The sequence below is a fragment of the Phoenix dactylifera genome, chromosome 15 (assembly GCF_009389715.1).
Source record: "Phoenix dactylifera cultivar Barhee BC4 chromosome 15, palm_55x_up_171113_PBpolish2nd_filt_p, whole genome shotgun sequence".
NCBI lineage: Eukaryota > Viridiplantae > Streptophyta > Magnoliopsida > Arecales > Arecaceae > Phoenix > Phoenix dactylifera.
The window spans coordinates 3,682,609-3,708,597 of record NC_052406.1 but is presented as its reverse complement, the minus strand read 5'-3'; the positions used below and the strand labels follow the sequence as shown (position 1 = coordinate 3,708,597).

At 38.3% G+C, this 25,989-nt stretch overlaps 2 protein-coding genes and 1 non-coding gene across 5 annotated transcripts; all 3 read left to right on the top strand.

The window, feature by feature from the left end:
- Positions 1-34: 34 nt before the first annotated feature.
- On the top strand, positions 35-107 carry TRNAR-CCU. Its single transcript has one exon. It is a non-coding gene; the product is annotated as a tRNA-Arg (tRNA).
- A 9,675-nt stretch (positions 108-9,782) lies between these two features.
- On the top strand, positions 9,783-11,122 carry LOC103704244 (protein NONRESPONDING TO OXYLIPINS 2, mitochondrial-like). Of its 3 annotated transcripts, none has more exons than XM_026803517.2 (4): positions 9,799-9,969; positions 10,069-10,190; positions 10,478-10,527; positions 10,788-11,122. In XM_026803517.2, exons 1-3 carry the CDS (start codon positions 9,854-9,856, stop codon positions 10,495-10,497), a joined length of 258 nt encoding a protein of 85 aa, XP_026659318.2. In that variant the 5' UTR covers positions 9,799-9,853; the 3' UTR covers positions 10,498-10,527; positions 10,788-11,122. The 3 variants fall into 3 exon arrangements, with proteins under 3 accessions (XP_008785679.2, XP_026659318.2, XP_026659317.2); XM_026803516.2 differs by having other exon boundaries at positions 10,478-10,544; XM_008787457.3 differs by lacking the exon at positions 10,478-10,527 and having other exon boundaries at positions 9,783-9,969.
- Positions 11,123-18,592: 7,470 nt separating this feature from the next.
- LOC103704243 (uncharacterized protein At1g01500-like) lies at positions 18,593-24,667 on the top strand. Its single transcript, XM_008787456.4, has 3 exons — positions 18,593-18,747; positions 19,624-20,413; positions 24,079-24,667. Exons 2-3 carry the CDS (start codon positions 19,727-19,729, stop codon positions 24,313-24,315), a joined length of 924 nt encoding a protein of 307 aa, XP_008785678.2. The 5' UTR covers positions 18,593-18,747; positions 19,624-19,726; the 3' UTR covers positions 24,316-24,667.
- The last annotated feature ends 1,322 nt before the right edge of the window (positions 24,668-25,989 follow it).

The window sequence follows — 25,989 nt, the reverse complement described above, 5'->3', positions numbered from 1 at the left end:
AAAAGGAAATAATTATTGCCGGTTATGTAGTGAGGCGCCTGTAGCTCAGTGGATAGAGCGTCTGTTTCCTAAGCAGAAAGTCGAAGGTTCGACCCCTTCCTGGCGCGAGGCAGATTAATTTTTTGTCCAAATTAATTTTGAATGAAAAACTGTTAGTGAGAATATTTTTCATCTATTTTTTAACCAAAAAATATGTTCCCAAATATTGATTTTTGCCAATAGTTATTCTCTCTCTCTCTCTCTCTCTCTCTCTCTCTCTCCAATAGAAATATTCTTCTTCTCTCTTCACCCTTGTTTACCGCAATGTTGCCACTAAGAATTTTTTCTCCAAATTTTTTTTTGTGCCTTTTAGTTTCAAATTACAGTCAAGAGAATAACATAAACTCAGATGGAAGGAAAGCCTCCTTCCCTCTTGAGAGCTTCGATTGATTTCATAATCTTTTATTGTCAAGCCATATGTGTGCAAACTTAAAAAGGAAAATAAAATCTAGAGTCCTTCATAAAAATTGGGTTATGAATAGAAGAAAAAATCGATAATAATTGCTGAGTATAAATATCATGACAATTGATAAAACAAAAAATCAACCTGAAGAACATAAAAAGTTTGGTCTTTGCACTCCTTTAACTTAGTTTTTAAAGAAAGATCAACAAAATCATAATTTTGTTATTGAAAAATTTCTTTATTCTACACTAACAAGATATCACCTTCTAAAAGAAAGTAGGGCAAAATATCTCAAAAAAGGCATCTTGGAGTTGAACTCTATAATATCCTGGCCTTAATTATTTAAGTGATCCAATCTTTATCCAGAAATCCTCTTTCTAATTATCAATTCATTCCTAAACTTCCCACATCTTCTAACCTTAAGCATAAAATAAAGATGAGATAAGTCACAAGCATCAACAATGGATTCGTTGAATCCTCGTCAGAGGTTACATCCCTTGGATATATTCATCGTACAAAAGGTAGAATCCAATAAAGGAGACCAAGGAGAAGAATTTAAAAGTAGGGGAAAACCCTATATGCTAGAGTGGAAAGGAGAGGAGGAGAGAATGAGTAGTTGTGGAAACTCAACTTACCTGAACCACCACAGCCTTTTGTCACCGCGGTGGAGGCTAGAGGCCAAGCGTGCGTCATCTTGAATCAGTTCTTGGTCGAGTATAATTCGTTGTCTCTTCCCAGATGCTCTTACGGTAGTGGTCTTGGAGGGTGTGAACCTCCGCCATACCACTCCAAGATTGTATTCATTTTTCTTAGCAATTTGTTAGTTTTCCAAGAGACCTTCTAATCTTCTTTACTTTCCTCCATGCATTGTACTTCCATTTAACGAAACTTCAACCAGATTCAAGTCAGCCCTAAGTGGGTCCATTCTTTGCAACATTGTTTTAGGTTTTAGGATCCTCAACCAATGCATATTTGGTGCCTATGCCACATTTAGTTTATTTTTTTTGAAATTATCTAAAAATCAACTATTGAATAGGGATGAATCTACTAATTTTTGGTATTATCTAACCATGATGGGAGAGGAGGGAGGGGATTGTTCTTGACTAAAGAGAAGATTTATTTCTAATACTCTATCCAAATTAGCTAAACCAAGCTTGATTGTGTGCCCACCTTCAAATTACATTTTAGCTCGCTTTAGTTGCATTGCTAAATATATAGGTCTAATTGCTGTGAGAGGGCTTTACTTGTGCAAGGACTACTATTATTTATAAATTACAAATTTTCTCTAACTTGTCTTTTTAAAAAGTGTTGGATAGTTTTTTTCGAAATATGCAGTAATTCTCAAATATAGCCAATACATATCTTGAAATAGATCAGGTAACTTTTGCAAAAAGTAGTAGTTTGATCCTCCTAATTTGCTCCAAAAAAGTAGCTTACCATGTTGGATTTCCATATGTATTTTAGTAATTCCATTTTGATAGAAGTATTTTAGTAAATTAAGAAATTTGTTACAACCATTGTAAGTGGGTTTCATGCATTATAAACTCGAGCATAATTTTTTAAGTCTTAAGATGCAATTTACACCATATGCTTATTAGTTTGCTTCGTGTATAAGTGCAACTTGTGTATGGCTGCCAATCTGCCGTTCTCTAGTACATTAGGATTTCTAACAAGGATAGATATCACATAGAAACTTATTTAAGTAAGAACCTACCATACAAAGATTTGTTGTAGAAAGTGTAAACATATATTTCCTAATTCAGGCAAAGCAAACCAGCTTACCACGTCAAATATAGATTGTTACAACCTAGAATCTCATTTAAAAAGACAAGTCAAAAGGTATTATTTGGATTTCTTGGCGCTATATAAGTACTCAAGATCTATCTACTGCGTAGCCGATATGGGACTAAACATATATCTGCATGGATCCTCATATTCTTTTTTCGTTTAAGCTCCGATGTCCTCGGCAGATCAAGGGTTCAAATTCATTCAAATCTAATCACAAGCACCACAATCAATATGTGATCAGTCCCAATGGGCTCGTGGTGCAGTGTCTCCTAGTCTATATAGACTATGGGCTAGATTCACTCTGATACTATTTGTTATAATCCAAGATCTCATCCACAAAGGCTAGTTGAAAGATATTATTGGGTTTCTTGGCCCTGCATAAGTACCCAAGATTTATCCAGTTCATAGCTAATATGAGACTAAATATATGCCCGCACGGATCCTCACAAAGATTTTATCTATGTTTTGGAAAATTTAAGTATGTTACCCTCATTGTAAGTGGCGTTCATAAAATATATACTTAGCATGATTGAAGTCCTAGGACGCGGTTCACGTAGTATTTAATACAAGTCCATTTTGAATGTAGGAGTATCCTTTGAGTTTGTATCCTCTCCGATTTTAGGTTGAACTAAAGAGATTTGTTAGCTCAATCATGACCACTCCTGTATATATTGCATGATGATTGTGATTGAGAGGGCCCAACATAGTACATAAGATTGAGGGGCTCATCATATTGCCTGATACCCTCTTAATCATGCTCATTGCATAATACACTGGCAGTTATGATTGAAAGACACCTTCTAGCTTTACTTTGAAGTGCAAAGGTCCTAACTCACATCGCATTCATAGAAGTTTCAACCTGTGTGTAGTTGCCAATCTGCTATTCTTTAGCACACAAGGATTTTCAATCAAAATGGCTACCACATAGATTTGTTTGAGCGAAATCTTCCACATTAATGAAGGGCCACCTGTATGGCACTTTCTAGCATTAAAGGATTTGCATGCATAATGGTTGTACATCCATCAATGATAGATAGACTGCCATAAATGGGATTTCATACATGACCTTGCACTCATCCTTCCTCTAAGATACCATCACATTTCAAAGAGGACAAGAATAGGTGAATTGACAAATAAGATTTTTTCTTAAAAAAAAAGAGACAAAGAGAATTAGAAAATTAACAAGAACAACATGCTTTATTCATTAAGTAAACTTTGCTGCATAACCATCAAAACACAACATCTCTCAAAAGTTTACATAATTTTCCTTCCTATAGTAACCTCATTGTCGTCTTCTTCATTCTCCCTCTGCATCTCGATCTCTCGAGGGCAAGATCCCACACTCTCAGCATCGGAAAAACACTCCCAGGGATTGGATGCTATTTTTTTCAGATCAAAGCAGCACTCCCAAGGGCTGGAAGCCACACTCTCAAAGTCAGAACAACACTTTTCTAAAACTTTAGGGTCCCCCTTTTGCTCATCATCCGACTTTATTAGCATGCCATGGAGTTTCCCAATTTTTTTCTGAAACATCCCTGCCTTGTTTACCTTGTTCTCCAACATAAAGCAAATGGACTTCACCTGGCCTAGACGTCTCCTGTAGTTCTCCACATCGAATCCTGCTAGTGCAGCAGTCTCCACTATGCTCATCAGCTGATCAATGCTTGCTGCATTAGCTTTCTTCACTAGGGATAATCGTTGGATCTCCTCCTCAACATCATTAAGTGACTGGCATATCACATTCATTGATGCCTCGATCATCTTTCCACGGATGGGTTCAGGGATGCCATGGAATCGTCTACAAAAGGAAGGAGATGGGAAGATGGGAAGGGAAGAGAAGGCCATGAAGCTGGTAGAGAAATCCTTCACCCTCAATTAGCTAGTACTTCAAATGGTCTTTAGAAAAGCTAAAAAGAAGATACTAGAAGGAGGGATAGGCGACAGAAAAAGAAAAAAACATGTCTCTAAAACCAGGGCTGGCAAAACCTAAGTCCTTGCTAGGAGGCATTGAACTCAAGAAATCAAATCTTGCAATCACAACTATCCACGTATCACATGATGACCTGTGATTGCATGGACTCCTTGGTACCATATAATGCACTATCCTATGTATTACACGGAATCTACACAATCATGATCATTACCTAATACATGAATGGCCATGATTGCAAAACTAGAACTCTCTTGTTCAACTCTATACTTGAGAGGATCCAAAATCAACCAGAGTGTGCTAAACCTATGTGCGCCCATAGATGGAAACTACCAACTTTCTTAATACGAACCATACCTTTCGCGCTGGAGATACTGGTTCCATATAAATTATATACTGGACCACATAAAGAGGGAGTCACACGTCGCTCATGCTACAGGGATGTAGCTTTCACTCAAAAGGTTGTTTGGAGCCCTACGGTTGAAGTTTCATTGCAACTTATGTCACATTGCAATTTAAGTTGCAGTAATTACTTACAAAGAAGCTCATTTCTTGTGTTTAAAAAAGAGTGTAAGGAAAAGAGAGACGAAATAGGAAAGATGGAAAGAAGAGGTGGTGGCCATATCCCAAGACCATGACAGTCCATGCCACCATATCTTTCACCGGGGTCCTCTAAAAAAGCCCCTTGACAAAGCCCATGTCACTGGTCTTGGTATAGGCGATAATCAATGAAGTCCAAAATGTGGCATTTCTATAAATATTTTGTCAAGCATCTTGTGAGCAGATGTTAGGCTAGAGCACTCGAGGTTCATGAATATGAGACTACTTTGTACGAAGAGATTGGTGTTGAAGCTGCTAGTTGCTAGGACCCTAAGTACTCATGGGGAGGGAGGGAGCATTGATGCTGGCTTTGAGGAGTACAGCCAAGGTGAAAGAGCAAGGCAAGTTAGGGGACTAGAGGCAGCAGATGGAGGTACAGAAGCAGAGAAGGTGAGCAGCAAAGGAAGTGGTGGAGGAGGCATAATAGAGGAGGAGGGCAGGGTTGCAGATGAGGGCAGTCTAGAGGATGGAGTTGGAGCTAGGTGTGGCAATCATTAACCTATTTAACCATGTAACTTGATTCAACCTATTGTAGGTCAGTTTGAATTTTTTGTTTAATAAAATGATTAGATTCAAGGTTGGATTTTTGACCTATTTAATAAATAGATCAAGTTCAAATTGATAAATTTTTGATCTATCCTATATCGGACTCAACCTGTATTTGGTTTGTTCAGAGCCGATTGTCACCTCTAATTAGAGCGAGGGACCAAGGTGAAGGAGAAGACTGGTGTCGTGGGTGGGATATGGTAGTCGATGAGATTGTGGAGGAGGTGGGTGATGAGGAAGCTATTACAATGAAGGTCGAGGTGAAGGAGATCGTTGTGGGCTTCTAGTAGGTGGTAAGAGACAATAGCAACATTGAGAGTAGCAAAGAGGAGGGACTTGAGAGTGGGGCAAGGAGGAGAGGTGAAGGGAAGGAGGTGAAAGAGGAAAGGCCAAGGAGGGGTCTAGCGGGCCACAACTAGGGAGATTTGGTAGGAGTCGAGATTAAGATGGGACATCGAAGAGAGGCGAGGCAATGACATTGGTTGGGGTGCTAAGGTTTTGATTGGGATAGAATAGAGTAATTTTTTTTATTAAGATAATTATTTGAATGGTTACAACTCATCTTGTAGCTATTTTAATAGCTAGTTGACCTATTATAAGATAAGTCTTGAGTTGCAGCCCAACAAGCAACTAAAATTACTGTGCAATTAGAGTTGCAGGCATCCAAATAAACAGATTGGCACATAATTGCAATTTAAGTTACATGCGGCTTTGCTTATAGGACTCCAAGTAGTCTCTTCGAGTGTATCTCTAGTATTTTCTCTAGATTTTAGGATGATGAGAATCCTCATGAGAATCTAACTAGTCTTGAGATCATATTGATATTTAGATTGTATCCAATGTATTATTGATTTTTCAAAAATAAATTAATTGATTTCAAAAGCATAACTCTTTCTTTTTTTGTTTTTTTGCTCTTTCAATCTCTACAAATGGCCTCTGCCTAAGTAGCCATAGATCAAACAACGGTCTCAAGTAGGGTGTCAACAGTTTAGGTTAGGTTGGGCCCAAATTAGGTTAAATTAGATATCTATATATGCATCCCATACATGACTTAACTTTGATCCCTCCTCATCTTAACTTTGATTGGGCTTTTTTCTGACCTAGTTCTCAAGAAAAAAAGAAGAAGAAGAGACCAACCACCCAAAAGATCCTTATCCAAGATTATGATCTAACTAATGTAACTATATTATCTCTAATAAACTATACTTTCGCGATCTAAATTGGATTACAACATTGACCCATCCTAACCCATTAAAATTCCTAATCAAAATAAACTCGACCATATATGTTGAGCAATTGAACTGACTAAATCCTAATCGGAACCTTGTCAAAAGATGTCAAGTTAGGTTTTTGAGATGGGTTAATTTTTGCCACCCCTAGTCCCAAGCGAAGATCTAAAATTGGGCCTAGCTTACTTAGACTTGAAAGGACCCAATTAGACTCAACAAAATTAGTCCAACTACATGACTAGTCTAGGGGTGCTACCTGGTGTTGCTTCTCTTTTCCTCTCAAGATGCAATGGAAAGGAGAACAAGTTTGGATCGATATGAGGGCATGCCACTGGTGTTTGAACTAAAAAGGATAGATAGTAGTGAGTTTCACCGTCTTAACCTTCAAGAATTTTTGCTACGGAGAGCGGTAATTACAGTGCTATGCTAAAAACTGTAAACTAAAAGAAAAATAAAAGCAAAGAAAGATATCTAGAAAATAAAATAAAACTGCTGATCATTGATTGGACGAAGGTTATTTTCGAATTACACTTTAACATTTATACATCTCCATCTTAACCATCAGATAATTATTAATTTTTAGTATTGACATCTGTCATTTCTAGTTATTATCAGCTCTTCGACTTTCTTCTGACAGTTGCTATAATCAATTCTAACCGTTTATTCCCACTTTTCACGTTCTAGTCTTTTAGTAATTGACTCTACTTCAACCTATATCAAGTTGATATCTTAGCATAGAAAATGATAGATCTTTAATCAATATTTATCTTCTCAGGTAGGCTATATTCACAATCGATCTATACTTATAACCTCTTTGGGACTCGGTCTACACCTCGAGTATCTTATATGATGCCATATGGTAAATTGATCGGCCTGTACATTTCTTGGTCTATATTTTAATTATCTTCCTTCTCTAAGCATGTGGCATCAATTTTTCCGCTCTTTACAACTTTGATAGAAACATGATGTAAAAAATCTAAACACTTAATCGTTCGTGCTCGTCTTGTTAAATTAGTCTTCAATGCTCAGCCTCTTTCCATTATCGAGGCTGGAACCACTCATTATTACTCAAATCCCTGATATTGCCATGTGTTCTCTATCTAGCTAAACTTTAGGCTTCCACTACAGGTTAAGATGCATTATAAACACAAGGTCGAGTTGGATGTGAGTATTGCCTACATTAGACTGACTTGTTTTTGTTGGGGAGGGTGAAGGTTTGGACTACATTTGGATCCATATCGTTCCAATTTAAGAATTGGATCTGGTCAGGTAGACATTGAGTCTAAATCTAATTTGGATTGTCTATGAATCGGGGCCAAATCCTAGTTTCAAATGAGCATGATTTAGAAAGCTTAATTCCTTCCATGCCCTAAAAAATATTCATGAATAATGTAAAATAAAAATAAAAATAATAAATTTTATTGAAATGTGAATGATGAAAGTACAAAATTTGTATTATATATTGTATAGGCTATCGAATATACACTTAGTTTGATTTGGCCAAGTAAGATCCATGGAATTCAAACTTATATCTTAATTTGTATATGATTAGATAGGGTAAAGTTTTAATAAACCCGGGTCTCTCCCCAATTCAAGTTCAAGTTAGGCTTAGGTAGGGTCTGAATCAGGTTCAGATTAAGGCTGTAAATAGGTCGGGTTGACCCATGACCCGATCTGGCCCAACCTATTTAGTCCCGATCTGACCTGATTTAAAGGACCCATAGGCCGGGTTGGGTTCTAAAATTGGACCAATTCTATTTTTCGAGTTGGGTCAGAATTTATGAAATTCTAACCTGATTCGACCTATTTGATTTTTGGAACAATTTTAGATTTTCAACCTTATGACCTGATCCGACTTCGGGACATCGTTGGTCTCGGAAGATTCGAAATTTACTAGATCCAATTTTGATGTTGTGGCCCGTATTGCTTGGCTATGGTATTTGAGTATCATAGGCCTATTCAACAGTAACCATGTAGGCCCGACCCAACCCGAATGATCCACAGGTCAAAAGTTTTAGCCATGGATCCGATCCGATCGATCTTTTATTGAGTTGGATCTGGATACTAATATTAGAGGTTCCGATCTCAACCCATTTGTACCCCTAGTTCAGATACATGGGTCAGGTGACACCCGCAGTCGTCCATGAAAAGCAGGGCGTCCTTGATTACATCGAAATGGCTGAGCTAGGAAGCGGCCAAAGTGAGATTTTGGGTGTTGGTTTGCAAAAGGGGTGGAATAAATGGAGGGAGAAGCCATCACTGGAGGAGTTGGAAAGGGCAGGTTTGTAATCAGAGGAAAGGGAGGCGCGGCCATCTCTGGAGGAGCATGGGAGGGTGTGGCAACTGCCAAAGGGGCGAGGGAGGCTGGGGACGCCGCTGGACGGGCGAGGGAAGGGTGAGGCTGCATTGGAGGGGCGGGATAAGGCCAGGGCTGTCGCTGGAGGGTCGAGGGAGGCCGGGGTCGTCGCTGGATGGGGGGGGGGAGCCGGTGGCTATTGCCAGAGGGGCAGGGGAGGCCGTGGTCGCCGCCAGAGGGGTAGGGGAGGCTGGGGCTGCCGCTGGAGGGTCGTCGGAGGAGATAAGGCTTTCAATGGAGGAAGGAAAGGGGAGCACAGCATCAATAAGAAAGAGGCGAGGGAAGTACTCTCGCAGCCCTCGCTTCGGGCGACCATCCCAAAATAGGCCGAAGTCACTGAACTCGGTTCGAGGGGTATATTTCGAACACCCAAACACTCGAACCACTTTTTTTTTTTTTTTTTTTGCTTTGAAAAAGGAGTAGGAGGGAGGAAGGGACAAGCCCAACCCCGCGTAGCAGCCCCCACTGGCCCCCGCCCCACCAGGAGAATGTTCGATGCGGGCAGAAATGGCCGTGTGTTGGATACCCCGACCGGTTTTACTCATACCCTCCCCACCCATGGGCCCGGCTCAGCTACCCCTCTAGGCTCTGGCTCGAGTCTCAAGTGTGAGTACGTCACATCCGGCACCACCCCGGCTACTAGCGGTTCAAGAGCGGTCCTATACCTCAAGTCCAAGCAGTGGCCAAAGTAGTGAGCTCCGGTCCACAATTTAATCGTCGCCGCAGCGATTCGAACTTAGGACCTTAAGGTTAGAATTTCTGCCCAGTACCACTAGGCTACCACCTTGGTGGCTACACTCGAACCACTTCGCCCGAGCCCAAAAGGCCGACCTTCGTCAAAAGCGTGAAAGTAGACTCAGTAACTCGTTCGACTCGTTGTCTAACTCGCCGTGTTTAAGGGTTTTAAGGGGGTTTTCCTATGCCCCTCTTGGTCCGCTCGATAGGGATAGCGAGGGTGGGAAATGGCGTCGCTCTGTAGGTCGGCCGTCGTCTTCGCCGCGAGGTCAGCCGCCGTCCGCTCCAAAACCCTGCTTCCCAAGCCCACGCCTTCCAGGAGAGCTACCTCTTTCCTTCGGAGGTGAATCGATGCCTCTAAAAACCCTAGCTTTCGCTGCTTTTCTCCCCGTTTCCCTTCTCGATCATTGGTTTTTTAGCTTTCCGGCTTTTGGTTCTCTAGGTCGGTGGCGCCGGCGCTGGGATGTGTGGAGTCTCTGATGCCTCTCCACAGCGCCATCGCCTCCGCCCGGCTCAGGTCGTTCATAGCCGTCGATTCCTCCTGCTGGAGCTGGCTTTCTCAGGGTAATAATTATGAATTATTTGGTTCTTCCTAATCCCGAAAAATCTAAGTTTTCTTCTTTCCTTTAAATCCAGATTTCATTAGCTTTTTATTCGGCATGGAAGAAATCTTTGCTACTTGAGGCTTTAACTGTTTGCTTCTTGAGTTTTAGTATTTTATGACTCCTGTACAGAATGAAATTAAGAAGCTAGTGTATTTCGTACGGAGATTGATGTCGTTAAATGAGTAGTTTTGGTTGATTTTTTTTGTAAAGGTTGGAACTTTTGTCTTTTGATAATTCTGATGATAGGTTTAAACAAGCGCATCTGACCATGGCTATGAAGAAGTGCAACGGAGAAGGTAAGGGAACATTGCATGTGAGGATTTGAACCGTAATTGAAAATGAATGAGGCCAAGCTTTCTTCTAGAGTTTTGAGATGTGATATTTTATGAGCATATTCAAAAAAACAATTCAATGCCTTTAATTCTGTCTGAAATTGTTATTTTTTCTGAATAATATTAAAGTTACGTAGATTTTTAACATTATATCCGTGGGTAAATAGGGTCTCATGTATCAATTCTAATATGACCTGACTTTATTTTTTTGCTTCATGATATAGGGCGTGCTTTACCTTTGTGACCAAGGTCTACTGGCTCTATGCGGGGTAGATTCTTAGAGCTTCTCTGTTGTTTCGAAGACAAAAATAACTTTTCTAAGCTTAGTTATCATGCATCAAACAGTTGAGACAGAGATATGTTTTTAAATGGTTGCCCTCTTGTGGCATTTTTTGGGTGTTTGATATAACGCTTCTTCATGGATGTTGTTTTCTAGTTGGATTTTTTATTTAATTTGGTACTTTTACAGGCATGGACGTGTTACTTGCTACATATTTTTATGCAGCCAAATCTGGCCTTGCAAGTGATAATAATTGCATCTAAAATTCTGTTTCTACAAGAAAATTTTTATATATTGCTGCTTACATTTTCATAATATCAATGCTTTTTCACATGCACTCATTATGGCTATCTAGATAAGGATATGGTTCCTATATGCTTTAAAAAAAAAAAATCCAAACACAAACTTCTGCTAAACAAAGTGGCTTTGAGTTATTATAAGTTTCCATAGTTCTATAATGCATTTCATGTTCACGTGTAAATGTTGATTGTCCCTTGCACCTAGAACAGTTATACCAGTCTATTTTGTATATTAATATACTATCATTTTTGGGTGGGTGATGATTTACTGTTCCTACACCAAATGACAAGCATCAAAATGCAAGTCAAGGTCTTTGTTCAGAAGCATGAAATTTGGCTCTTCATGCTTATTAATGTGAAGCGATCCTTTAGTTGTCATATGATATGTGCCACTAGAGTTGTCTTACAGCACAATCCACAAATTAGATGTTGAGTTTTATGCATGAATTATCAAATGCTTAGCTAGCAATAATAGCTTCTTAGTAGATTTCATTATATTGAGAGTAATATGGTGTCTTAGTAATTGTTGGGAGGTGTGTAAACTTTGAGCATTTTTACCATACTGTTGGGTGTGTCTCATAGGAAATTCAAGGCCATTTCTTCTATCTTTATACTGTCCTTTTTCATTATAGGGAATAAGACATGGTATACATGGCAAGTTTGCATGTTTGGTGTTGACAAACTTTTTTAAGATCTTGATGACGTCTTGGTGGTGGGCCACTACTTAGTTCATGGACTCTTTTGCTTAGAATAGTACACCACCCACTTTGGAATCTCCGCAGAATCTCGAACTCACGCTTGTTTGTTAAGCACTTACAAAAAAAGTGTTTCTAAAATACCGCTTCCCCTCACTTGCTCCTGATTCTGGCAACCGTGGGCCATTATCATGATGAGATCTTTGCGAAGAAGTTGAAGAGAGTAATTTTGGAATCTTTGAAGCCTTAGGGAAATGACATAAAATGTGTTTGAAAATATGAAGTTTCTTTGTCTAAAAGATTTGAAAGGTCCTTTTCCATCTACAAGTGGAATGATTATGTTTTTGTGGAGGTTTTGTTGAAAAATTTGAAGCTAGGGAGGCACAGGGGGCCCAATACATTACCATGGACGGAATGCAGTTGTCAACTTAAGTGAAAATAGTTGGTTTAGATGTTGCGAAGTTTAAAATAACAAAATAAACATTATGAAAGGGGATCACTTAGATGGTGTAAATCTGATGGGCGAGTATGTTCATGGATTCCCTCATTGTTTTCTGAAGACCTAGATATCAGCTGCAATATTGAGACCTCACAAGGTTTTATATAATAAAACAACCATTCCAGAAGGGAATCTTTTTATATTGTCATATTTTCTTGGTTCGTATTTAAGGATTTCTCGTCATTGTTATTTGAAGCTTCAGATAATTTTTCTAAAGCATATTGGTATTTTTAAGCATTTAGTGACCCTATGCCACTTTGAAACATTCACTGGCACTTCAAATTGTATAACCACAATGTCACACATATCGTTACTTTTCAATTAGGGGTCCTCTTTGTCTCTTCCTTCTGTATACATCTGTATACTTAAACATACAATTCGATAGAAGTACGAGTGCATGGTTGAGTCAGTTTTTTTGAGGTTATCATTTTAAAATCTTTTGTAGGCCTTGACTTCTCATTGGGCTCATGTATTTAGGTAACTCTCTCTCCTTTATAGAATGAATATTTTGTTTGATTAGATTATTTTGCCCCAGCAAGCCTTTTAGACAATTATACTTTCTGATGTGATGGTTGGGTAGGGGTACTTCAATTATGAAGCTCAAGAACAAAGACTTTGTAAATCCTATTGACAGTCATAGAGGCTTGAAAAGAATTCATTTAATATGAAAAATTGTCCTAGAAAGCAGATATAAAAATGAATCTCTACATTTTTTATCACCTCATAAAGAAGCCACTCATCCAACTTTCTTGAATGTATTCTAGCCAAACTCCAGAGCAGCTCTAGGGATAGTTCAATACATTCTATAAAAAAGGGGTTGGGACTATTTGTGGAGAAATTCTATATGATTCTTGTGTTGAGACAATGATATTACTTGCATTGCAATTGTTTATCATATTAAATTCTTGTAGAGGTGACCTGCTAAATATATTGAATGTTTTAGATAGGAAAGCTCGCTCGCTTCATATTAAGTACTTGTAATAGTGATGGGTGATTGGAAACAGGTGAAAAGGGTACTTTTTTAATCTGGAACTTGGCAGATCTACACTTTTGCAAGGATGTTGACTTATAGATCGATTTTGATGGGAACAGTATGGTTTTTTTATTCAGTGCAAGGAGGGATTAGCATTTGAAGATGTAGACTATCAGAAAAAGAAAATTCATGAATGGATTGGTGTAAGCAAGGATGAAGTGTGAAAAGCAGGGTCATTCTTTGACAGTAAAAAAATTTCTTAAACAGATAGATCATTGGTGTCTGGAGGAAATAATGCGTGTAAAAAGGCAGTTCATTCTGGAGAAATTGGAGGAATAAGAGAATTGGAATTTTTTGAGAAGTCTTTGCCTGGTGGTGAAGGGCTATGTAAAGAGAGGTAAACAAAAGAAGTCCACATGTCTGCCATTAGATTCAGGGGAGCCTTAGCTTGGAAACAAATCTGAGTACTGATGTTTGAACTTTTTCTGGGTCATGCATCGTCGTAAAACTTTTTCATGCTTTTTTGTGGTGGTAATGATAACCTGCAATTATGTTGTTTACAATTGTGAAATTGTAGAATTTGCTTGTCACTTGTGGTCAAGCTGAAGGGTAGTAGTGAGCGATTTACTCAAGGCGATAGCTACTTTGTTTCTATCTTCTATTCCACAATAACATCTTTGGACTAGTTTATTTACACTTTGCACTGTCTCTGGCAAGCTTTTTTTGCTTGGTTTTTGAAACTCTTGCATTGTATTCAGGCCTGGTAGCCTTGATTATGAACATGAATTCGTTATTCTCAGTTACAGAACATAACAAAACTTGATTGTTTGGTGGGTTAGCAACGGGAACTCTTATAATTAAGGACCTCTGCTTGGATATGGCAACATTTATGGTTACCAGTGAAAGATCTGTAATGCATCTCAGTGGCCTAGTATAATAAACTGATATTGTTTGTCGGTTATGCAACACGTTAGCAGCCCAAGATATTGTAGACCAAATAGAACTAAGAATATAGGTAGATCTACTGTAGAGCATTGTCTTTCTGAGAACCATGGATGAACCAAAAGAGAAAATGTTTACGTACCTCAGTAGAAAACCATGTAGCATGCTGATTAAATTTCTGTAATATCCCAGGGAGAGGGGAGCTTCAATCTGAGGATATAGGCAATAATTGATTCATTACCAGTTTAGAATCTAACATTATTGTCGTGGTATGGTATATTGATGTATGGCTAGTAAAGTCATCCAGGTACTATAGGATGTTCAATTTTGCAGTTTGTTTGTGAATTGTGAAACAACATTGCTGTCTTAAGTTATTTTGTTACTTGGTTGCTTATCTTCTAAAAGAGCAACCATCATTGCTTCTGCAAATATTATTTGTCTAAAACTTCTCTGGTACATGGAATGAACTAATGCCCTAGCTCAAACCGGTTGGTATCTTAATTTATCCTAATCTGCCACACCATTTCTTTGTCTACCTCACTTTGTTCAGAGTGGTGCACAATGTCGCAATGTCCTGTATCATCTTTAGCTCATACCTTCTTGTTGAAGATGGAGATTTCTATAATCTTTTTTGCTCTGGAATAATGATTGCTATTATCCTTATCATGTCCAAAGGAGTCTGTTAATGTCTTTATATCCAAGTATGTATGAGGAAACCATTATCTGGATCATCTTAGTGAATTTATGAATAGCAATGCTTGTAAGAAGCTTAGGTTGGAGATAGAACAATTCCTATATGAAATAACTATGAGTGGAGCCCTTTACTTGTCTGAGACTTCAAAAGGGTAACAGAGAGAGCTTTAGAAGTTAAACAAATACTTCCTCGAGGTCATAGAGCCACAATAATTAATCACATTTAGGAAATTTTAGTGCTTAAGTCTTTATTATCACCATTATAGGATGCTCAGAATAGTTTTTGACTCATTGTATTAGTGCCAGGAAGTGTTGGTACATGACAAATCCTTCAGTAGCAAATTTAATATATGTATGTATATTTCAAGCATGGATGCTTTTACCCATCACTGCTATATATACCGCCAAAATTAGTTGTCAAGTAGGTCGAGCACCATTGTCTTCAAGGTCTACAATTTAACTGTAGACAAGACCTTGCTTTCATGGTCAATAGCTGATCGCTTTTTCCAGAGTTTTGTTCTTAAGCCAAACAAAATGCATGCCAGTTTTGAACTATAAAATTGCAGTTCATTCTTTTGTATGTTAGGTCCATCCTTCAGCCTGCCCAGTGATTTCTTATTTCATCTAGTTTGTAAAGAATCACATGGTAAATTGGTGGATATTAATATTACTTGTGATCCGTCATTCTTTTATAATGGACTTTGTTGAGATCTCTGAGAGCCCCTTGTTGCTACAAAATTTTTCCCTTTATTCTTGCATGATAATCATATGGATGTTTTTGTGTTGCCGATCTATCTTCCCCTTTTGTTTAATTCTTGTATGCAGTATCTAGACTTTGCCATCCCATGGGGATGGAGGCACAAGGCTGCTGTTATTTCTTACCAAATCGATCTGCTCCTGATTACCTATTTCTGATCCGTGCCTTATGATTCACAACTCTTTTGTGAAAGTTCATGCTTGTACTGTATCTGATAGTTCCAACATGACAATTACTTGAAGAAACTGAAAACTCAGTATTCCAGTCAGTGAATAACTATGTAGAGTTGCCTTTTGTCCTTGAATTCTAGAAATCAACATGCTATTGATGGCTTGGGGCCCCATTTTTTTCCCAAACCCAGATGAGAACAAATTCTTGTCTCATGAAGAATGGATGGCTGTTGGTTTTGTTTATGTTCATCTTAGCAGGAATCATTTGCGGGAAAGCGGAGATCTGGAAACTTATGCTGACCTTGTGAATGAGATTAAAAGCAAGCAGTTAGCAGGGGATGGAAAGACAAATACATGGAAACTACTTTCTTTTGATAAGATGACGAAAAAGAGGGATGGATGCGTGACACCAAGATTGTTATTTAGGTGCTTATGAGCTATGACTGTGGGGCTTTGCTCTGTCTTCTATCTGATTAACCGTCTCTGCAGCCATCTCAATAAAGCAGTCCAAAAACACTTAGTAAAAATTTGATTATGTATGATCTTAGGGATAGCTTATCCAAGCTTGGAGAAGCCCTTAGCTGTATGTTTTAAGTAGTGGTTTGGTTTTAAGATGAAGGGACAGGAATATGTTATTCTATCCATAGGAAACATATGACTTTTCCGAGTGATAAGAATGCTTGTTGGACTTAGATGTGATGCTAATCGAGCACCTCGTGCTTTCTTGTGTGGCCCATGCATCTCCCAAGAGTTATTAGAAGGAATTGTCAACAATCTATTCAGTTCTGACTCTGTAGTCTCTTGATGGCTCACTTTAGGGGTAGCTGTCGACAATGCTATCTGTTTTCATGGACTGAAATCCTTAAGGAGATTAGAATAACATCGCTTTCATCTCCATGCCGTACTGTGTCTGGCTCTTCTCCCTCTTCTTTGTCTGCCATGGAATTGTGAAAGGATTGGGACATTTTTACTCTGGTAAATATACATGGTTAGTCTTGGTGGTAAACTAGTAGGTAATGGTGTCAACTTTAGAGAAGACTGTATATAATGAATGGTGATGCTATGTAAAAGCCTATGTTTGAAGATCTTGGTGGACAGCAATTGACAAGCTCTAAGGAGGCGACGGTGCAGCCCAACTCAAATTTCTTTTTTTTATTATTATTTTTTTTGGCGGGTTCATTATACAATGCGTGTACGAATACACCAAATAAAATCAGAACAATTTAAATTTCTCGGCGAGCTATCTGTGTACAACTCGGATCCATGCCTACCGTATGGCAGAACAGATTCCCACACGTTGTAGGAGGACAAGATGCGTGCGGACTGCCACTTCATCTAAAAGGGTTGCTGCAAACTCTGTGCAACTTTTAACCCATCATATATCTTGCCCTTGGAACTGGTCACACCCCCTAAGCCTGTTGTATACAATAATTAGAAGATAAACTTAAATAAAATTTGGCATTTTGGTCTGCTTCAAGCAATTCATCATGTCTATGAATATGCAGAATGCTCTTTAAAATAATAGATGGAGCAAGAGTGATCATAGTACTGCCAATTGACCATAATAGAATATCTGCTTCTACTTTTTTTTTTCTTCTTTCATTACATCGTTTGGTACTAGAGACCCATTTGTCATGGAATTTATCCAAATAACCTTTTAATTTAAGTAGCAACTAAGACAGGTAGAAAGGAACCTTAGTATATAAACGCTGAAATGTGAGTATGCTAAACATTTTCATTATTTTTGATATTATTTTGAAAATATGCTGAGAACATAATATTTCATCTATTAGACTCCGAATGTTTAATTAACATGTTACAATTCTTAATTGGCACCATCAATCCCACCCTCCTACCCACTTTGATTTGATCTGCACGGGTGATTGCGCCTGACTCAAATCCTAGATTGGTATCATTAAGAAAACAATGATACAGTGGTAAGCTATTAACCATAATTATCAAGCATATCTATTTCATAACAGCTGACCTAAACTAACAAATTGAGTCATAATCAAGTAATCGTAGCCACTAGCAAGTAGCAACATAAAAGCGACATGCCATCCTAAAATTAACACCAACAAAGGATAGCCTCGTGGCTGATGAATTATGTGAATGTTGATAGTCAGGAGGGAGGTATCTCATGCCATGGCAACCATAGCCAAAGTCCCAACTCCCTCTCTATCTCTCCCTCTCTTTCTATACTCTAATTCCCCCACAATGGCTCCGAGGGACAGGGGCTGTATCTTTCATGCGAAGGACTCATCTTTCTATGCGCAAATCCACCGTTGGATCTACACAATATTCACTCCAAGATCTATGCATATGGTGGATGAAGAAGTTCAGAATGCTTTGCGATCTGTGCTTGATGCGATCACAACACCAGTCATTCTTTCAGGCGACAGATGCAACCCGAGCCCAGCTCGGAGTCGGATGCCCTATAGGACGTAAGACCCAAATAAACGTCAAAACCGCACGAGTCCTAGTGGGCGCTCTCTCTCTCTCTCTCTATATATATATATATATCTCTGAAGACTCTGATGAGATATTGATGGAATCCAAACAAAAGGACTTGGAAATTAAGCTCTCTCTCTCTCTCTCTCTCTCTCTCTCTCTCTCTCTCTCTATATATATATATATATATATATATCTCTATCTCTGAAGACTCTGATGAGATATTGATGGAATCCAAACAAAAGGACTTGGAAATTAAGCTCGCTCTCTCTCTCTCTCTCTCTCTCTCTCTCTCTCTCCTTGTTGTCTTGTTGCGTGCATAACATAGGGAGCCGCTGGTCTCCGCCGTCTCTCGCTTTCGTCCCATCTCGTCGGACGCCGAAAGGGATGGCAGCGGCCATTGGAGCCTCGATTTGGACCGCCTGGTGAGTCGTGGCTACGGGGTTCCCATCGAATTATAATTGTATTTCTTGTAGTGGTTCCATGGATCGAGAGAACGAGAGAGACACGGTGGTGGGTTTGTTGGGTAGTGTGACGTAGGACGTGGCCGGCGAATTTCTCGTCGGCCGCTTTGCTTCTTTCCTTCGTGGGCCTGTGATATAAAAAAGGCAACTTTCTTTTATATTTAGCTCCACTTTTGCAACTGTGATATCACACACAGAAGGAGAAAGATGTAACTTTAGGCGTTGGATATCATCGGAAAAGTGGCTTTTTTTTTTCTTCTCTGTTCGGTTTATAATAGAGGTTGTACTTATTCTTTTGTTTACTGTTTTCTTCTATGATCTTCTGGGAGTTTGTTTCTTCTTTAGCGGAAAACGAAGTCTTCCTCCAAGTTGTGTCACCCGGGTTGGAGGAATGCCTCCCCATCAGAATTAGAAGTTTTTGGTGATTCCTTGGACTTAACAATTGCATTTTGAAAAGAACAAAGAAGAAAAGAGGCCTCTTTTTACATAATCTTTGATCAGTTTCTGTTGCGTAGTTTTTTGTTTCAATTTTCTGAAGTATTCTGCTCAATTTTGCTTTTTTTAAAAAAAAAAGCTGTATAGAGTTGCTAAAGGCAATCCTTTTTCATTAACTTTATCTTGTTTCTGCTGCTTTGAATTGTGCTTATTTAATGCATGTTATGTATTGAAGAAATTAACAGTGTTGTCTGTCTTATTGATGATGAATTGATGATGGCTTGTTTTCTAATGAATGGCTTTACGTTATGTGATGCTTCAGTTTACAATATTTTTTAGTTGTCGTTCCAATTCTGCTGTGATTGCTGGGTGCAAATGATTAGCTATCGGTTTGCTTTGCAGACGTGGAACTTTGAATTCCATGAGTTCGTTTTGTTGGTAAATCTCTCTTCTCATAGTCAACACTGATGTGAAAAGATTTTGCTGAGAGGATCGCTCTCCGATTATGGAGAGCTGTTACGATCCAATCACCAAGGTCGATTCATCTAATCCTGGTCGGAAGACCATCTTGCACTCCCTCCACCTTCCTAAGTCATCACCTTGGTTTGATCTGAGGGTTTTCTACGTGAGAGTGGGCAATTGTGAGGTCCATGAATCAACTCCTGATCATCTTACTCTTAATCACGTCCCCCTGACTCCCAACACCATCCTCGAAGTAAATGGTCAGAGAAGTGGCATTTATTCCGGCTGCGCTTCTTCTTTGCTTAGGAGGGACAGGGTTGATAAGAGATCGGAAGAAGTGACATTTGTGAGCACAGATAGTATAAGGATGACTGGAAGTGTCAGATTTGAGGTCTACAATGGAGATGCTCTGCTTCTTGCCGGAGTCTTGGAATTGTGTGGTGGTAATGGTTTTACGGCAGAATCAAGGAACACCAGAAAGAAATGGAACATGAATTGCCAGCCTGTGATGGGCTTTCTGAAGGGCAAACCTTCCATGAGTTCAGAGAGGAGTTTGCCAACCATTGAGGTATATGTTGCTGGTTGTTTCTCGGGTAGTCCCATCATCCTAACCAAGACTCTTCAGCTAGCTTGTCGGAAAAAACATCAGATGAAGGTTGTGCTGGATTCTATTCCGGAGCATGAGACAGCTGAATTTATGAAGAATGTTTCATCTGAGGATACTTTTCAGGTACTTGTTTATATTCTGAATTTTGCTATCTTGAGGTTTACCTGGAGATATCCATGATGAAAGTGCACTGATCTCACAATCTCCTGAGTCACATGTTCTAACTGCAATTTGTGGATCCAGTTACCAACGGCACAAGGCATGCCTGTTCAGTTTCTAGCCATTATGCACTAAAATATTGCTTTGTTTCAAATTTATTTAAGCAGAAGTTCACCGAGTTTTTATCAAATTTGTTCAGCTTTCCTCATATCATTTTGTGGAGGAAATTTACAAACCATGAGAACATGGGGTATTCTGCTATTCTGGGTCTTCCCCAGCTTGTTTCAGGAATACATTGGGCCTTCGGAAATTCACTTGATTATATATGTTTTTATGTCACAGTATGATAGTTAGATAGAAGACCCTAGATTGGGACTTAATTGTAAATTTTCTTTTTTTTTTTTTTGTGATACCATACTTCTTTTCTACCTTCATTTCACATACACTCAGTATTTATTTAAAAGACAGCTTTTGTCAAATATTGGAAAAAATAAGAGAATGGAGAGATCAAAAGGTTTAGAATATTGGTTTTGAGATGTCGTTTGGGTCAAGAGAACTTTAAGAAAGGTGACAGTTATTTAAAGAAGTAGCAAATAAATGTGGTAAGCAGGAGGCAAAAAAGATAAAGCAGTAGGACCATAGATAGGGAACTTTGCATTCTGTACTCAGAAAATACATTAATTTAATATTAAAAAATATGTGACTTCATACAATCATGTGTATTCACTATTTAAAAAGATGTGTTCAACTCCGCTTAAACATGTGACTCAGAGTCAAGAGTGTCTAAAAAGTTTTAAACTGCTCCCTTGGAAAAAAAAATGGTCCAGCATGAAGGAAAGTAAGTTTAAGCCATTTCTGTAAAATTCCCAATGGAAAAAGAGGGGAGTATTTAACAAGATTTTGGTAAACTTTTGAAACAAAAGTAAGTTCGAAGACATAAATTGCAGATTATGTCTGATAACATAACAAGTTTTAAATAATATCAATCAAGATTAAAGACTATAATTTATGTGACTCTGTATAATTCCTTCAAAAAATTGGTTATCTTGCTAAATAAATTTCCAGATAAATATATATTTTAAAAGGTGCATTTTGTACAAATGGGAACTCATGTTCTTTTCTGGTCTAAAGAGACTGAAATTGCATTTGATTTGTCCATAATAAAACCATGCTCAATTTTGCCAAATTGTAATGATTGTAATAATTTTGATGTATTTAATTTTGTTGTGAAGTATCTGATCAATGAGCTGAGCATTATGATGTTTTGGCAAAAACTTCCAATCCATTGTGACAACATCTGGAAAGGTTTCACAGTGCTGTTATTTTTAACTTTTACAGTAATGATAGGGCATTATATTCATACTTTAACGAGTCCCTGGCATCAATGTTCATGCAATATATGTTCTGATTTTTTACTTATAATATATCCTGTTTGTCTGCTCTGGAGAGGGATAAATAGAAGGTGCATAGAATAGTTGAAACAGTAGAGAAACAATCAGTCAATATATACAAATTATGGTCAGCAAAGTATTTAAGAGGACTGTTGAAGATAACCTGTTTTTCCATTGACTTTTTTAATCTTGACATAGCACCATGGCTTATGCTAAAAACTTGGTATCTGCATCAAATTTATTTCAAGAGGTGGCACAAAAAGGAAAACACATTAGACATTTATGTTTAGCTCTATGCAGTCCAATTTTTTGACATTTGCGTTACCTGGCCACCTTTTTATGTCTTTTCTGATCTTAATTCTAGATTATTTTGTTCATAACATGAGATTGAAATGTGGTCTAGTTAGACTTTCTAATAATGTTCTGAAGGAACTGTTGGGTTTTTTAACATGCTGGAACAACTGCCTAAACCGTATATACTGCAGAATGCAGCAATTGCATCACATGCATTCAGCCCTTAAGTCTATGAAGTGATAAAAGCTGTGAATGAAACCATAGAAGTGCAATATGACTTGGGGATATTATTTTTTAGGTATTTAAGAATCAAGTCACCGTTTTCTTTTAATTCAATACTAATAATTATCTCGAATGTAATCTTTGAGGACTTCAGATAGATAGCAAAATCCTCTAGGATTGCATTCCCTCTGGGACTGCCTTCTTCTGGCGAGAGCATATTCATATGAATTCCATATCCTCAGTCATCCCTGCGGAGTTATGTGACTTCAAAAAGAGACGAATTGTAAAAAAAAACATTAATTGCTTGTCATTGCATTCATTGCAGAAACCTTCTACCTTAGATATTGCCACCGTCCAAGCATGAATCCCATTGATATTTTCCAATCACTGACCAGGCATGACTACAGATTATAGTCTCTTCAATAGGAATTCAACAAGACACAAGATTTAGAACAAAGATTAATATACATGAGAAGACTTAAGGAAGGCAAACCTCTGTTAGTGTTCCTTTGCTATCCAGAAACTGGATAAGGACTAGGAGAAATCCCAAGCTCCAACATTCTAGGAGGAAGGGAGGGAGGAAAAGAACAAGACCCTACTAGCTATATTAGTAATAACAATTCGTTAGAGATGAGGAGGAAATACTCAAATATATCCGGCTGTCGAGGGAAAATTCTATCCTTGGAGATCCTTTACACCCCAAAACCAAGAAAAAACAAAAAATATGAAAGCAAGTAAAGCAATACGAACTAAGATGATAGACTCAAGATTACCTCTCAAGTTCCCTTTTCATGTATAGAGACTGTTGCGAAGATATGTCAGCATTTTTTGTAGTTTTTGCTTTGTCCCTTGGCTTTGGTAGTTGAATCTTATATAACTGCTTAATCCATAAGGCCTTTATGTCACAATGTTCCTGTTACTAATATACCGTATTAGTTTCTAGTGGACGTGCTGAAGAACATACAATGTAATTTCGCATGCCCCCTGATTGTGTTCAAGCTGTGGACGGTGGATATATCGTTTTCACCCACTAGTCTTTTGAGAAAGATGTTTTGTCCCACTAGTTTAACCACTAAGTTAAATAAAGCACTAAAGATAGTCAGAAGTAGCTTTTAAGTTGCCATTATACAGTTCCCCTCAAACCTGGCAATGTACACCCTACTCAGAATTATCTATGTTCCAAACCATCTTTTCTCTCCATTTGTTTGCTCATAATGGTAGAATTTCATTACATAAGGCTGCAAGGACCGAGATGCATGGGTCTGTCTGAAATTTTGTCTGAACATTGATCTGGAATTAGAGTCGATCTTAACATAATGGAGTGGTGTGCTTGTTCATATATGCTGTCTCAGCAGCTGACAACACTTCATCTCTGGTAACGAAATTCTGCATCGCTTAACAAGTCCTTACTTTCCATTTAAAAAATGACTTTTTTTAATGAACGTTTACTTATTTTTATGTTCTTTACTTGAATTTGTTCTTGGAATGCTTATTTTAGTATCCAGTATGAAGAATTTGGATAAAAATTTGTTTAGCATCTTGGATAAAAAAATTCTCCTATATAGTTTATAATTTCTTCCATTATTCTCTTTCTGAAAAAAAGAAAAGAAAAGAAAAGAAAATTCTTCCAATATGACTTGGAGCAAATGCATCTTCTTGCATTTGCTCTCATAATTAACCACTCATGCAAGATACTAACATCCATCTCTTCTTCTGTGGCAGTTAACTGAATATGATGGCTACCAACAAGAAAATGATGTAGCGGTTGACTACAACTGCATCTACTCAAGAGCTGAATATATGGAAGGGCAGGATGGGGAACTCTCTTGGTTCAATGCTGGTGTGAGGGTGGGTGTGGGGATTGGCCTTGGCATCTGCCTCGGACTTGGAGTTGGTGTTGGATTGTTGGTCCGGGCGTATCAAGCCTCCACTCGAAATTTTACAAGGCGACTCTTCTGATCCTGATCTGAAACTACTGCCTCAACCAATATTAATCACAAGAATTGGATTTTTTTTTTTTTCTTCCTCTCGTGCTCCACTCATCCATAAAGCAGCTAACTTTATTCTGCCTCAATGGCACCTTTCATGCTGTGAAATTTTTAGATAGCAGGAACTTTCTACTTGTTGCTGACACAGTTTTCCTTGTGCTTATGCTTCTGAAGCCTGTTTTGTTGAACGATAAGTTCCAAAGCATTTGAGATTCTGTGGCAGCATTTGTTTTTTTCCTAGTATCTCTTTCCTTTGCATATGAATCATCTGAACCCACGGACTAGACCCGGGGTATAATATTAATTTAATTGTTTTTCTTTTATGGATTTTAAATGTTTGCAAGCAGAGGTGATTGAACAGGATAGAGGTACTTTTTCTTGTAACCATGCCTTTTAACTCTTGAGAATCATATATTAGACATCCCTTGGTTTGTTCTCAGTGCTAAATGCCAGCCACAGGGGGGAGACGAATGTGAAGAGCTTGTCGGAGCTGCACGATGCAAAAAAAAAAAAAAATTGTTTAGTGGAGTTGAGAGCATGAGATGGTTTGGTGATGGTTCTTTCTTTTGCACAGGTTGGACATAATGTTCTTCAACCAAATGAAGTTATGTGCAAGCATCTGCACCCGATTTGGGATGTCCTCTTCGAATCCATTAATGAGTCCAAATCATATTTTAAAAATTAGCTCTAAATTCAGAAAGGTTATGTAACCAATACAAGCTAAGTCATTCATCTCGAACGTATCAAAATAAAAAGAAGCATCTCCTTTTGAAAGAGAATACCCACTTTGGCTGCCCCCCTGCTTGATGAGGCTTAAAGGAACCTCCACTCAGAACTGATAACTAAGTTTTGTACCGAGCAAATTAGCTGAATGTGGATTCAAATTTGAATATTAGAGCTTCCCTATTGCAAGCTAAATAGTTGAAAAATTAATGAAGTTTACTCAAGCAATTCAGTTCACGGAGGAAACTAGTTTCATGGTAACAAGAAAGAACATCCACCTATTATCATGATTAAGGATATCAATTGGGTTGGAAGGATCCAAGTCAAGTCAGACAGATTGAGATAAAAAAAGACTCAACATAAACTTTTTAGGTCAGAAATTAAAATCTAATTCCGATCTGTTTAATAAATAGTAACCTGCCCTACCTTGTTTAACCTATTTATACGACAAGCATCCCTGTTTAAGCCGAACTTCTTGAAGACCCACTCTAGCTCATCCATGGCATTCCTAGGATGGGGGTGATGGGGCAGGCTGCAAAGGAGGCGAGGAAGAGAAGATGAGGCCGTAGATAGAAGCATGGATAAGAGGAGGAATTTGGTTGCAACATAGCCCTGGTTTTTCCTCTCTCTTATTAAGTTTACAAAAATGCCCTCAATCTTTATGGCTTTGGGTCCTAGTTTAGTGAAAAATACCCATTTGATAGATGGGTCGTCTTAGGATTGTCATATCAATTCCTTGAACCTAAAGCCAACCGATTTAATACAAGATTAGGTCGGACTGACCTATTGTTCTCAGGCGTGTTTAGTTATAGCCAACCCAAAGCTGTTTAAGTCAGATCGACACAGGTTGTGTCGAGAATTGCCATCCCAAAACATAATTCATGAAACATGGATATTCATTATTAGATTTTGGAATGATCAT

Coding starts and splice junctions, on each gene's coding strand:
- LOC103704244 (XM_008787457.3), top strand. CDS start 9,854: ATGGCGTCGCTCTGTAGGTCGGCCGTCGTCTTCGCCGCGAGGTCAGCC. Junction 9,970..10,068: donor GCTACCTCTTTCCTTCGGAG/GTGAATCGATGC, acceptor TTGGTTCTCTAG/GTCGGTGGCGCCGGCGCTGG. Junction 10,191..10,787: donor CTGGAGCTGGCTTTCTCAGG/GTAATAATTATG, acceptor TTCATGATATAG/GGCGTGCTTTACCTTTGTGA.
- LOC103704243 (XM_008787456.4), top strand. CDS start 19,727: ATGGAGAGCTGTTACGATCCAATCACCAAGGTCGATTCATCTAATCCT. Junction 20,414..24,078: donor CATCTGAGGATACTTTTCAG/GTACTTGTTTAT, acceptor CTTCTGTGGCAG/TTAACTGAATATGATGGCTA.